At 44.6% G+C, this 14,586-nt stretch overlaps 1 protein-coding gene across 5 annotated transcripts in view; it reads left to right on the top strand.

Annotated features, from left to right (window-relative positions):
• The window catches only part of AMBRA1 (autophagy and beclin 1 regulator 1), a 134,455-nt gene extending 119,924 nt beyond the window's left edge, over positions 1–14,531 (top strand). For all 5 annotated transcript variants that reach the window (XM_062577288.1, XM_062577287.1, XM_062577286.1 and 2 more), the window contains 3 exons: positions 3,573–3,665; positions 5,384–5,577; positions 12,919–14,531. In XM_062577288.1, the coding sequence (XP_062433272.1) occupies positions 3,573–3,665; positions 5,384–5,577; positions 12,919–13,409 (778 nt within the window). In that variant the 3' untranslated portion in view covers positions 13,410–14,531. The remainder of the gene's footprint in view (positions 1–3,572; positions 3,666–5,383; positions 5,578–12,918) is intronic.
• The last annotated feature ends 55 nt before the right edge of the window (positions 14,532–14,586 follow it).

Below are 14,586 nucleotides of genomic sequence, written 5' to 3'. Positions count from 1 at the left end.
TCTCTTCTGTAGAGTCAATTGTCTAAAGGCTGGAAGACCTAATCAAGAGCAAGGGGGTATCTTTTTCTAGGGCTGTAGAGAGGCAGAAGTGGGTTCCAGGTCAGAGAGCTGCAGATGGATGAAAAAGAGAACAGAGATTGAGATCGTGCTGAGGGCTTTGTCATTTGAAATCTTTTAAAAGAAGTGGAGTTGTTAGAAGGAAGATCGGTCCTGCTGGCAGAAGAGGATGCTGAAGGATGCTAGTGAGGATGCTTGCCACAGTAGGAAGTACCCACTGTCTTTTCTGAGCCATTTTTTTGACCCTGCAGGGGGAGATACCCAGTTCAGTGTAAAAAAAACAGGTTAAAGTGCTGTTGAGGATGTTGAACTCCCATCATGACCAAGTCCAGGGGACCTTCGCTTAGGCATTCCCAGAGTCAGCAATAGGAGCAGTGACACCTGCTGCCACAGGTGGTTCTTTTGGGAAAGGATAGCAAAGTCCTTAATTCTCTGGCAGTAAATGAGTAGCTAATGGGACCCTGGCAATGAAACTCGATTGATAAATGGCAGCGTTTAAGTCCAGAGTGCGAAGTCGTGCATTAAATGGATCAGGAATTGATTTCACTGTCCAGGGAAAGGGGCAAATCGACAGCACGGCATTAGAACAGACCTTCTTATCCAACAAGTTGACTGTACAGTAGTGTGCCTCTGCAGAGCAGGTGGGAGCAGGGAGGGTACCATGCTGCTCTTGTAGAATTGAGCTGAATCTGACTCCTCCTAAGGCAGTGTGTGTGTGTGCAGGAGCTGAGCATTATGGAAATGGTGTTTGGAGAAAAGAGGAAAGTGCACTGTTGCCCACTCACGTTTTGGCCTTGGGAGAACTTTGCAGTTTTCTGCTTCTAGAGCTGGGAGCTGACAGATAGGTAGGGCACATAGTGCATCTTTGTGAGGAGTAGCAGTTATGTAGGTAGTTGAAGGGACCATGCCTGTGCTTTGGAAAGCACAAAGAAGTGTGGAGGGAGAGGGAAAAGAACAGGGGTCAGTGCACTTCTATTGATTAGTAGTTACAGATGCCAGGGAAACTTTGGCTTTTTTCTGGAAAACTTGGCTCCTAGGTGGGAAAATCTCCTTTGTATAGAGAGCGTGTTGCTTTGTAGACAGTTAAGTCTCACTGTAGTAGGCAGAGGATGGAAAAGTCGAAGAGGGGCTGATAAGTTTTTAGTGATGGGTTACCATCTATCAATAAACTGAAGCATTTATAAATCAGCTGTCTCTGGCAGCTGCTTTCAAGGGGTATAGTTCAGCAGGGTTAACTCAGCAAAAAATGTGACTGGTGGCTTCCTGCAAACTCTGTGCATGATTTTGTTGAACTTATTTCCTCCAGCTTTTGCCCTTGGTCCTAACCTGGAGTGCTCTTGCCTTACTGGTCTAGCCCTAGGCCTCCAGCATACACACTTCTCCCATTGGGGCCCATCTGAGCTGCAGCACCCTTGCCTCTTCCAGACTGGGGTTTTTGCCACAGTTCTGCTGAGGCATCTCATTGCTTGGACATCAGGCCCATGTAAAGTGCTGCTTTTGTGCCTGAGTCATAACCAGCTACCAACTACCTGCCATGAATCCTTCCTTCGGATTGTGGTCCTACCCTTAGTCTGTGCTCTGAGAATGCCTGTGGTGCGATAAGAGTCTGGCTCTTCATATCTAATTCCCTTCTCATCTCAGTCTCCTTATGGTGATCACTGCACAGCACTGTTAATTTTTCATCCGTTTTCTCTGACCTAGCATTATCATGGGTAAATGTCCGTCAGCCATGTGGCGGTATGAGGCACTATTTAGAAACCCATGAGCTAGCTCACAAGAAGCAGGCATGTCAGCATGGCATGGCGAAGAACTGCTTAGAAATTCTTTGTGGGACCAGCCCCATGCCAGGGTAGCCTATACTGTTTTTGGAGTTAGGACACTCAGTGGTAGATAGGAGATCAGGGTATCGTCTTGGACTGCACAGTGTGTGCCTGTGGTGTCTGTTGGTTTAAAGAGCTCTTCAGCTTGTATCACAGTGTAGCTAGCTAACTGGGGTACCTAGTGCCCTGGGGAGCAGCCAGCTTTCTGTTTTTTGATCAGAGGATCCGTGAGCTTCAGCTGCTTTCTGGCTTGTATGGCCTGTGTGTCAAGCTGACCAGGCTACATGTGTGTCTCTATTGTTTGAGGTATTTTTATCACTTTGTAACCCGTGCTTGTAGGGCAGAAGCAGCACCTGAAACCGGTTCCCTGAGCCTGCTAACCAGGCAAACAGTAACAGCATTTTATGAAGCTCTCTGACATACCTGGCTGGCTGTACTCCTGCAGTGTGATTTCTGGAGTCCTAGAAGCTGCTCATACTGCTGTATGTTGTATGCCAAAACTATTCCTCCAGAGCGAGGCCTTAAGCCACACTTTGGATCCTGTGGGGAGAATGGGGGTTACAGAGTGTTGTGAGTGGTTTTTCAGGCTTATATATATGTCCCTACTGTTGCCCCACGTTTCAGGTAGGGGAGGTCTAGTCCATGCTCTGGAACTTTTTGAGAGTAGAACTTGGCTGTCTGGGCTAGAAGGCTGTTTAACTCAAATCTCATAATTCACTGCTTCATTTCTGAAGAAGGTGTGTCCTTATGTGGCTAGGAGGTCTCAAACATTTCTATACCTCAAAGAATATGTTGGCTTCCCTCTTATCCTCTCCCAGTTTAGGAATGGTTGGGCCTCAGAAACAGAGGGATGCATATTTATAGTATTATGATTATGGAAGCTTAGTTTCTGTGAATGTCGATATACTTTGGTGAGGGTGTGTTGATTAACAGCATGTTGTTAACCTTGCCCACTCCTGTGAACTAATTAGCCAGCCCTGGATTTGCACATCTTTTGGGGAAATGCACTGTGAAAGGTTGCCAGAGCATTGACTATTCTGTTAAACTCAGTAGCATTAATTGTAAAATTGAAACTTTGAACTTCAGACTTTTCTGACACTGACATAGTTAGTCCAATACAAACTCTTTTGTAGAAATTTTTATTGGAATATCCTCTACTTGCTCCACAGTGACTGTCAATGGGAGAGCTGTATGGAGATTTATTTATAGGTAGAATGCAAACTCTTTGTGAAGAAACAAACAATTGAATAAGACCAATGTTTTACTTAGCATTACCCAGTGCGGGAAATGCTGGGAGGTACTACAAAGAACTTTTCTTTCTGCTCTTTTAGTCTCTTGGAGGTACAGTAACCTGATTTTATATACACAGCTGTACATCTTAATTTCCTGAAAATCTCTCTGCTCTTGCTGCTGTGCTTCAATGCAGTTAAAATGAACGGGATATTCCAGAGCAATTTGGATAATACAATACTCCATGTATGCAAGGCTGTTAATGATGGTAAGCCCTTGTAAGGAAAATGTGAACTGTGCTAGATCTGCAGCTTCTGTGGGGCTGGAATCAACACTCTCCTCCCTGTTGCATGGAAGTAATGTAGGCTGACTGGAATGGTGCCCTGCTGTGCAAGGCAAGCCGCAGTGAATTTGTGTGGATAATAGTCTCCATCTTAATATTTTTTTCTCCTTTGGCATTTCAAGGGCCTTAAACTCTGGAGTTGAGTACCACTGGGACCAGCAGAATGAGAACGTCTTCACTGTGCATTCCAGCAGCAGGAGCACTGAGCGACCTGGGTGAGTCTACTGGGTGTGGGTACGAAAGAACTGACCCTTTCTGCTGGGGTCACTACATCTGACAACGTTGTTGCTGCTTCTTTGTTTCCTTCACACTTCCAGCTTTAAACGTGCGATTTCCCCTTTCCACGTGTTTATGGGAAGCATGACAGGTGGCACAGACTAGGCAGTGGTACCTGTTGTGCTTCCAGTAAGTGAAGTTTAGTACATCAAAGTGATAGTGAAATATATCTGTCATCTCTGGCCTCAGTGATCTTCTCAAGAAAGTTGCTGGGGAAGAATGTTGGGTTTGTTGCATAAAAAAACACCACACAAAATAAATGATGCCTTTGGAGAGTGACTGAAGAATGTGAGGGTAGCAGAGATGAGTGCAAATCCATTGGGTGGCCTTGGTGACCAGGAGTCAGGAGAGTCTGATTTTCCCTCCCCCCATCTCTTTGATTTTTGGTCCTAGGACAGTTGTTTTTCTACAGTAAATTCTTCTAAAGTAAAAATAAATAAATAAACAAATAAATTCCTTAAGTACTCTATTGGCCACTTCATCCCATCTGTCTGGTGAAGCAACACTGTTCTAAACATGCAGATGATGTTGTAGTCCCTTCCACCTTTCACCAGCGAAGAGTAATCCTCCTTAAGCCGGCTGTTCTCAGAAAGAGTGGCAGTCTTGCTTCTGGCTTGTGAACCCCAGAATCTCAAGGAAGTTAAGAGCTGGTGTACAAGGCAATGTTTTGTGCTGTCCCACACCCTTGGTCTGACTGGGGATAAATAATAAACAGTAAAGATTTTTTTTTGTGCTAGGTAAGCAATCATTGCAACTCGCTGCTCATATTTTTTTGCATCATGGGCTTAGAAGTAGCTGAAGGATGAGAACTCAGACCTTGGCCCCCTTTCTTTAGGGGGCTCAGGCATCAAAGGCAGAAATACTAATGAGAACAAACCAGCTCCTAACAGAGGGCAAAAGAAGTGTGGCGAATTTCAAATATTTGTGAAAGAATGTAGATTGTGCAATGAGGCAATCTTTCATAGAGCTTCTTTAGCATTCCCAGTATTTACTATCAGAGGTCAGTTTTGGGAAGAGCATCCAACCATTGCCAACATTTAGTTCTTGTAATGCCATACACTTCAACTGTTTGTTTCTGAAAAGAAGCTAATGAGCCTTGAGGCTGTTCCTGTTATTTGCATTGGAAAACAGAGAATTTTTCGTGTCTGACTGGAATGGGCAGAAATGGCTGCTGGAGTGCATTCATGCGTGATGCTGACAAACTAGGAGGCCCAGAGGAGGGCAGGGGTGCAGGCCGTATCCTTGGGAGCTGAAACTGCCCTGCTGACACTCAGAGGGAGGTTGCGTGTGCTTACAGTCCTGTGCTGCATGTTGCATTATCTACTCAACTCAGTGGCCCTGAGACACAGAGTTTGTTCTGCAAGCTTAGTGGTACTGCAGGGACATCGATGCCTGTCAAGCACACAGCCTCTGTGGAAGGGTGAGTGGAGTAAAAGTCTCTCCTGGCTCGAGGTTAGCCAGCTGAGGATGGAAGGATGCATTTGTGTGTGTGTAAATAAGTGCCAGGCCACAGTTCCCTCCATCCTCTCTAGCTGTACAGTGGCTAGCAGGTGCCTAGTTGGAATGGAAGCAAGAAGAGGGTCATGTGGATGCTTCCATGTGCTGGGACATGTGAACTCCACTGCTCTTGGTCTTATTTGTTTTTCTCTCTTTTCAGAACCAGCAGAGCTACATGGAGGACAGACAGGGACATGGGCCTGATGAATGCCATAGGCCTGCAACCCCGAAACCCCCCCGCCTCTGTGACTTCACAGGGTACCCAGACTTTGGCACCTCAGCTGCAGAATGCCGAGACTCAGACAGAGAGGGAGGTGCAGGAGCAGGAATCCACCTCTGCAGGGACTGGGGAAGGTAGGAGCTCAAGTAATGACTAACTTGACATAACTCAACCTGGTGGTAAGGAGCTTCCACATAGTTCTCATATTCTGTGAATGCATTTGATGGACACTGGCATCTCTTCAACAAAGATTTCTTTAGCCTGATTTTTCTGTGGCTAGGCCAGGATGATCAGGATAGTGAATCTCTGTCCATCTGGTAAAGAAGTTGTCTTTGCTTGCTTTCAGAGAGCAAAGTGAACTCTTCTCTGCATCACTGCTTCTTTGTAAATCAGTTGCACTGGCATTGCTCCTCCCAAATCCCCTGTACTTTAACTATCAGTAAGGCTGCAAACTGCTACGAGTTATTCTTTTATCCTTTGTTAGAGCTTAGCTTGTCCTCCCAACCCCAACATCTAAAACCTGTGCAGGCTTCACAAGCTCAGCAATTCTGACAGCAAAATAAAATACTGCAAATCACTTCACGGAGCGTATGTGGATATTCTGTTTAGTCTGATGGGTAAAGGCTGTGAGTGTCCAGCTCAGCTGTTCAGAAACTACCTCTTGCATTTTCCAGTCTGAGAACACATGAGCATGGAAAGAGGTGGAAGCACCTGATGTTCAATTTCCATGTGATAACAACACTGGTCTTTTGAAAGCATGATGATTATATCCAGGTTACCTGTCTCTGTATCATAGCTTGGTGCTTGGGTCCAGCTCTAAAGGCTTAACTAGGAAGGAGTCAGGTAATGTATACATGGGAAAGACAGAGAGAATCAAGGAGGCAATTTAAATGAGTTGGTTTGTGGTCATCGTACTTAGCTTTGGAAAGCAGCCCCATGGCATGCCTGCTTGTGCCTGTATGTTTGGGCCATGTTGTTCTGGAAGATACTCTTTGGCATGCAACTCTTGCATAGTTTGTGCTTGGTAGCATCCAGCACGGGTGATATGGCTTTGCATTTCTTCTGTTTGAAGTAGCAAATTTCTTCATGACTTTAGGGGTTATCTACCAGCTTATCACAGTGGAGCTGAGTTTAACATCTCTAGAAAGTTAGTACAGCTGAGAATGTGTGAATCAGTGTTGAAAGTAGAGTATCTGGATAAATCATAGAATCACAGAATGGTAAGCTTGGAAGGGAACTCTGGAGATCATCTAGTCCAACCCTCAACGTAGCCCATATGGGGATTGAACCTGCGACCTTGCCATTAGCAACACCACACTCTAACCAACTGAGCTAAACCTGCCCCCCAAAACAGAGGCATAATGCTGAACTCATGGGAAAGATGACCACCACTGAATTCTTCCACTGAAAGTGTTATGTGGACTGAGAACATGGTAGAGTGTGCAGCAGTTGTGGGATGTCCTTCTATCAAGATAATGATGGCTGATGCTGCAGACTTGGGAACCTGTCTCTGTCTGCTCTGTTAAACCAGTGGGCTTCACTAGTGCATTTCTTCACTGCTGCTGTTCTGCATTCATCTGAAAGTTTCATTATCACATTCTTTTTAATTCACCTTTCAATTTTCAGATCTAGAGCAAGGTTTGTTACTAGACCGTTAATAAGATGAAGAAGGGGTATCCTTTACCACTGCCTTGGACAGGCTGCCTCTAGAAAGGAGCAAAACATGGCATTCAGCAGAAAAGGAATATAGATAAGAAACTAGAGACGTTTTGTCCTCTTTGTCTTTTTTGTTTGGAAGAAGATTGACAGCTTCCACATCTGGATGTGATTTCTGGCTCAGACTCTGGCTTACTGCACATCCTTTTAGGTGGCTTGACCTATAAAATGGGCTGTCATTTCTTATCTATTGTAAAGATTCTCAAAGCAGATTGCATGCATCCATACTAAAATAATTAATGGAGATGAGTCAAGCGTTCTTACCTTGTAGCTGATCAGATCTTTTGCCAGTTGGCTTTTCAGCTAAAACTCATGTGCAAAGGTTCAAGAGCAGCTCAGAACAGGGAGCTGTCAAGAGACTTAACTACTGGGAGAGTGTAGGATCCAAAAGCAGTTGTAATCCAGGACAGAAGGATAGTACAAGGAACTATTGTGAAGTGGGGAGACAAGTTTGGATAGACTGTTTTGCTCATCTGCTGTTATCAACACAGCCAATTAGCCAGGGACTTGTGGCATTAGTGGCATGCTTCATCTAAGGGGCCTTTAGTGCTTTGCATTTTCGCAGCTTGAGCCCCATTGAGCTTGCTGTGGCATTAAGGTTACTGTTATGCTTGGACCATAAGCTCATATAATTCTGGTCTAGTGTGTTCAGGAAAGCTAGTCCTGTGTTGCTTTTCTGATGGTCAGTTCACTCACTAAATCTGCTCTAAGTCTTTGCCTATTGAAAGGAAAGCAGTGTTTCCTAATGGCAGGATCTGAATTTCAGGGACACCTAAAAACAAACACACGCCTAAAAGCAAATGCTAACTTTTTGTGTGATGCAGAGCAAATTATTAGTTGTCTACAAAAGGGGAGAATATTTTCCCATTGTACAGTGTACCAGGGGCTGTGAAGATTAACTAGTGTTTTGTATGGGGCTTTGAAGATGTAAATTACTGTGTAAGGGCTTTAGCAGTATTATCAGCAGCAGAATGGATAAATCAGATGTGATTGAGTAGTGTAAAAGAAAGTATTTTAGTTATCACTTCATCATGAGGAAAAAAGGTGAATGTTTAAAAAAAGGGGGGGGGGGAGGGGACTGATGCTACCCTCAAGATTGAGTTTCTGTCCTATGTCCTGTCAGCCCTGCTGGTGTGGGGAATTCTGGATCAGGGCTTTTATCACAGATATGTGCCTACCATTAAAAAAAAAAAAAAGTATGTCAAATTGCATCAGAAGTCTAATTAAGCTCCATGCGAGTATAAATGGTTTCATTTTCTCATGCAAAGCTCTGCAGGGACTTTGCTGTTCTGATTATCTTTCTACCTCTTTTAGAGGAATGAGTGTATGATGACTTTATTAGAAGTGAATCCCTTTAATACCTGTATCTTTTTGCTTTATGGTAGTTGATCGCTGCCTTGTGAACTCTGCTTGCAGACCCATGCCTAAGCCAAAAGAACCTACAGTTGGGAAAGAAATCAGGAGAGGTACCAAGAAGTGCCTGAAACAGTGTTTCAGCTGCCTCCTTCATTCTTTTAAACTAACAGACATAGTGGAAATTGTGATGAGCTGTAACTTTGAGGCACTCTTTAATTTGAAACCAGCTGCTAGGATTACACTGCCTTTTTCCTTGGAAATGGAAGGGTGCAATGGGGGAGGGATCTGTTTGCAAGTTAAATCTCACTTAAATGAGCAAAGATTCCTTATGAGACTTAATGACCTAAAGTTTTAGTTTTTAGAAATTGTAATTCCCAATCAAGATTGGGTCAGGCTGTGGTAGGCACTTATGCATGCTGCTAAATCTGTGGCATACAGTACAAGCAGCAGTAGCTGTCAGAGCCTGGAACAATGCGAAAGGTGCTGTAGACTGAGATTAGGGGGCCTTTGTTGAGCTACAGAATACTTTGCTGATTTTGTGCATGTGCTGCCCTTGGTCCTCACCAATATATCAATATCTCTTCAAATTAATGCAGTTGATTTAAAAACAAACAAAAAAAAGATGGAAGTAAGTGAATGGCAGTTGTCATCTCAGTTCCTATCGTCTAGATGATCTTTGAGGCTTAAAATCAGATAGCTAAATGCGCATTGAGCAAATAGGTATGTATTGTTAACTACTGCATTTGTAGACATCAGACAATTTGCCATAAGTAGACTGCTACTTTGCTTATATTTAGAGGAACAACACATTGACGAAGAGATCGCATACAGATGAAAATTTCCTGGTGTAAATTTTCTGGTATATTCCTTCAGCATCTTGTGGATGCCTAGGCAGCAATCTTGAGCAGAGTCAGTGTGCTGACCCCATGGATGCAATGTAACTTCCTTATCCTGAGATACTAGGAATATGTAGTGTGGGGTCTGCATGGGCAGGAATACCCTGTCCCCAGCTGAGCCTCGTGGATGCTATGAAGAAACATGCTGCTTTGATAATGCTGAGCAAGTTCTTGCAATGCTGTTGTCACATGTGAGGTGACTTTTGTGATTAGATTTGTGATTCTGTTTCCAAATGTGCCTCTCATTTTCTGAGTAAAAGCCTGGGCAGAACACTTAAGCTTTCATCTGTATGTCCATCTGTAAAATATGTGTTATGTGTCATATAGAATTGTAAATTTCAGTTTCTCTTTAAAGCCCTCTGAAAAGCACTACCTAAAAATATCACAAGATTCTAGAAGTATCTTGTACCATGGAAAGTCTTTACATTCACCTTTCAAGTACCTAGCTCTCTGGGGATTAATCTTGGGGATATTCTTAAATTCTCCTTACAAAAGTAAATTCCACTCATGCATTATCACCAAGGTGAGATATTGTTAATAAAATTGTCACAGATGTCACAATTTTGCCTTTTCTTGGTTCTTTGTAATTGCTTGAGATTAGCTGACCTGTAAGAGGAGTTTGAGCATGCATCTGAACTTGATTGGAGAGAAAAGTAACAGGTAGTGTTTCTTGTGGCACTGAACGGAGATGTGATTATTTGTATTTGATTATGCAGAGCTGTGGCCCTCCCTTTTTCTCTCCTTGTGCAAAAAGTGAATTAATTTAAAAATGGTAATATTTTTTATCTTTGAATACCTGAATTAATGGGTCAGCTCACAGCTCAGAGCTATTGTTCCTTGTGTGCTGAAGACTTAGACATCTCTGCAGTTCTTACGCTTAGTTCTAATTCTGAAGCTTTGTTTGCAAGCCTAGCTGCTAACTACTGCTTGTTTTAGAAAGAGGAAAACTGAGAATAGGAAAAATTGAAGAGTGAGGCCAGCACATCAAACCATCACAGACAAGCCCAGTCTTAGCCTTGCTTCCATTGGCTTTTCACTTTATTGGATGTGTGCTCTTCATGCCCACAGGTAAACAAGTTGTACTCGCTGTAGGTAATTCAGGGTCCGCTTTGCTTGACTCAAGAGTGACATTGCTGCCGCCTTATGCCCAGCTCCCTTGAAAGAAGAGCAGACGTTTTGCCTTTACAGTCTTCTGTGTCAAACCCTTGCATTGCCGAAGTAGTGTGGCAGACAACTTCTAAAGAGAGATGTATTAGCTGTGGATCATCCTGGCTGCCATTTTGTAAGTCACTGGAGTCAATCACCTAGACTTACAGAAATGCCCTGGTCTTTGGAATAGTTAAGTGGGCCTGGATAGACAGTTTGTTACCAAGCATCTGCCAGTTTTGCTGTGGCATCAGCCCTTGCCTGTTCCTTGAGCAGGGAAGAGCCTCAAAGCCTGGAACTTCAAACATGGCAGCTAGTAATTAAGGAGAGGGAAGAGCAGAGGGTGCTGCGGTGTGTGCTGCCTGCATGAACTGCTGCTGTGAAGCAGATGTTCGTGATGTTCGTGTGAAGCAGATGTTCGAGCATCAGCTGGGAATCCTTGCTGATTGCAGCTCCAGTGCTGGTGGTATTGACCAGTTTATAGTAAGTGGTCTGTCATGTATGTGCTTATGACTGTGCCCTCAGAAGGAAACGATGACAAAATCCAAAATCATACTTCTCAAGCACTCCGCTTACCTCCTTACTCATCGTTAAGGCTCCAAAGTCCATGGGCATTTATGCTTTTCGCACTGAAGTTTCCAGCCATCTGACAGTCTCCTCTGTGCTTGATGTTGTCTGTGTTGGTCAGCCTGTTTACTTGTTCATGCATCATCCATGTTGTGCACAGGATTTGCCTGCCAGAGTTATTGGCCGGAATCTGCTTGGTGGGTATTCATGCTCCTCTGGGCTCTGCTGCAAACACTTCTGTGGCCTCGGTCATCTGTGATTTCAGTCATGCTCTAAACAAGGAGCTATAAAATTTCCCTATGTGTATAGCAGGCCACTACATCCCTACCAGAAAAAGACATACTCTATTTGTGAGAATTAAATTTGCCCTTAGTATCTGTGTTGTTTCAATGATAGGGCAGTATGTCAATAATCTTCTCTGAAGGTAAAATTAGCCATACACTGTTGTGGAGGCAGTCATTGGTGTTTGATGCAAGCACCATTGAGCCTATGAGAAAAAGAAGCAAGCTGTCACTGATTGTGTATATGTTAACAAGCTTAATTATCTGGGGTTTTTTGTTTGTTTGTTTTGTTTTGTTTCAGAAAATTGCCTTTACAGTGGCATGATGTGGGCTGTGCAGAATACCACAGCCCTACATTGGAGACATGATCTCCACCCCACAGCCCTAAGCTATTTTGTTTTCCTAGTGAGTGTGGCGGGCTTTGGTGGGGTGGGGGTGGTGGTTTATAACTCTTGCCTCTGTTGACATTTGTGTTCATTTCCCTGGCACCAAGATGTATCATGGCTTTCTCCTGTCCTCTAAATGGTACTATGATGGCTTCGTGAAGCTGGGACTGAGATTTATCTCTTTAATAAGAGTCAAGGGGATGCCACTATGAAGCCATTCTAGCAGTTTATGATTACAAATTTTTCACCCAAACAGTCTGGGTGAGGTTTGCAACAACAGGAGAATGCTGTAAAAGAGCTGGGCTGGATCTTCCTACCATGGGAATTTATTCTTCTAAATGGGCTGTCTTTCTGTGAGATCTTGTTCTTCAGAGTTAATCTTCAGCAACCAAGGTATCTGATGATGATTCTGTCAGAGCTCAGTCTTGCCTAACTATGAAGGGAAAGGCTGGGAGATTAAGTATACAAAAGCGCTAGAATTTGAGATGCACTTTGCTTGCCTCAAAAGATACCAGCTGAGGGGAGCCTAAATGCTTGGTCTTTCCCAAGCATAGGTGTTATAGAAGCAGAACTTGTTCTGTAGCTGCAGTCTCTGTTGGGCTACCTGCCCCATCCTCCCTCATGTGGGGAAGATTGCTTTCAACTGGTTTGCCTACGATGTTCTCGCATGGATGAAGTAGGAAAGGCCACAGGGCTCCTTTACACCATGGCAAAGTGTGTGCTTTATTGCAGTGCAAATTGAGCTTTTCTCTTCCTGTTCCTCTTGGACTGGCTGGACTGTCTCGACTGTTTCCGTAAGTGTGAGAAAATACTCTGCCTCTTTGAGCTCAGTCTTTGCTCACTTGTATCTCTGGGTAAGAGCTTCCTCTCCAAGGCTTGGACATGCAATCTTAAGGATATCTGTGGCAGTGGCAGCAAAATTTTCATTGTAGAATTGAGGGGTTTTCTTTTTGGGGGGATTGGCCTGGCACTTCAATGAAAGTTAAAAGAATAAAATATCATGCTTCTGGAGCAAAGCCGGTTTTTTGTCCCAGCCCATGTGCCTGGTGATGCATCTGCTGAGCATGCTTTTTCTTTGTCCTGTAATTTTCCATGTGTGCCAAATTTGCTTCTGCTCTCTCTTGCAGGTGAAGGCCCAGAATATGGGACTAGTGGAGAGGATGCCCTCAGTAGGATCCAAAGGCTCATGGCAGAAGGTGGCATGACTGCTGTGGTCCAGCGGGAGCAGAGCACCACTATGGCGTCTATGGGCGGCTTTGGCAACAACATCATTGTTAGCCACCGGATCCACCGCAGCTCTCAGACTGGTGCAGAGTCCACTGGGGCTGAGGGCACGTCAGCACAGCAGTCCACCTCTCAGCAGCTTGCAGCTGAGCTGGAGGGACGGATCCTTTCAGAGTCTATGCAGCTGTCAGAGCATGGCCTGAGCCCGCGGACAGCCCCTGTCGGGAGTGAAGGACAAGGAGCTGGTGATCTGGACCTGTCAGAGCAGGCCCAGTCCTCCATGGACACTGAGGGACCAATTGAATACAGTGACCTAACTAATAATAACCATCTTCCTGACAGTACCAACTTCTATAGTAATGACAGCACCAGTGGGGACTCACGGAACAGGTAGAGATGAGTTGTATGTTGGTGCTACCCTTGTACCGCTCAGCGGAGACCTGTACCTCACAACTGGCCAGAAGCTGGAAGAATAGGGACTTGTGGCTCTGGCAGGATGTTGGCAGTTCAGAGGGCATTGGTGTGCTGGGTGAGTGGGAAGGGATAAGAACTGCAAGAGAAGCTATGGGAAAGAAGGCGTATTATCTTAAATTCCAACATTCCTGCTACTGAATACTTAACAGGAACATAGACCATCCTGGTTGCACCTCATGCAGATTTTGCAGTCCCCTGGAATCTCCTGAGCTCAGCCCTAGCCCTGGAATTTGGTAAACATCCTTTGTAAAGTTTCTTTCCTTTCCTCTTTCCTGCCCTTTTATGCCTAGGGATTGGTTAGTAGAGTGAAGATAGGGAAAGGGGCTTGCAACATCCTTCTGGAGACAGGCAGCCCTATTGGGCAGACCTGGGTGTGATGCTCCAGCTCTTTACTGGAGTGGAGGAGTCTTCCAGGCCACAGTCCCGCTCCATGGCACAGCCTTGCTCCCCTTCAGAGCATGATGTGTTTTGGAACCCTTCCTGCCTGAGTTGTGGTCTTCTCTAGGAAGAGCTGGGCTTTGCCAAAACCTGCATGGCGCTCAAACTGCTTATGAGTGGAGTTCTTTCTCTTTTAGAGTGTTGATTTAGTACTTGGCAGGAACCTAAGCAGAGCTGCTGTTACAGATGGGTAAAGGGAAAGGGGCTACTGCTTTCTAGTCAGAATGCAGTTTGTGCAAAGATATTCCAAGCTGTGCCAATCATAACGTGAATGAGCCATCCCAGCAGTCTCATGGCACCAGATCTGAGCCGCACCTCCTTGGCAGGGCATAGAATATTAATACTTTCAGCTCCAGGCCAGGATGTGAGGTATGGGTCTGTGATGTAAGGTGTTGCATGTGAAATCTTGACCTTGTACATGTAGTTTCTAGTGGAGAAATCAAGGCTCTGATATTTTGTTTTTAGTCTCAAATGTGATTTTCCTTTTCGTTTGTAACTCTCCATCCCTAGCAGGCTTATGGAGGAAGGACGGGGAGAGCGCGAGTGCTAACGGGGGAAACACCAAAGATCAATGTCATTAAAATATGACAAACCCTTGCTTGACCGGCTGTCTTCACTTGTGTTATGAATATCTGCACGTTTGGCCTTGGGATGGGTAT

The sequence above is a fragment of the Rhea pennata genome, chromosome 5 (genome assembly GCF_028389875.1).
Source record: "Rhea pennata isolate bPtePen1 chromosome 5, bPtePen1.pri, whole genome shotgun sequence".
Classification (NCBI taxonomy): Eukaryota; Metazoa; Chordata; class Aves; order Rheiformes; family Rheidae; genus Rhea; species Rhea pennata.
Note: the sequence above shows the minus strand (reverse complement) of the source record. Positions and strands in the feature narration are given on the sequence as shown.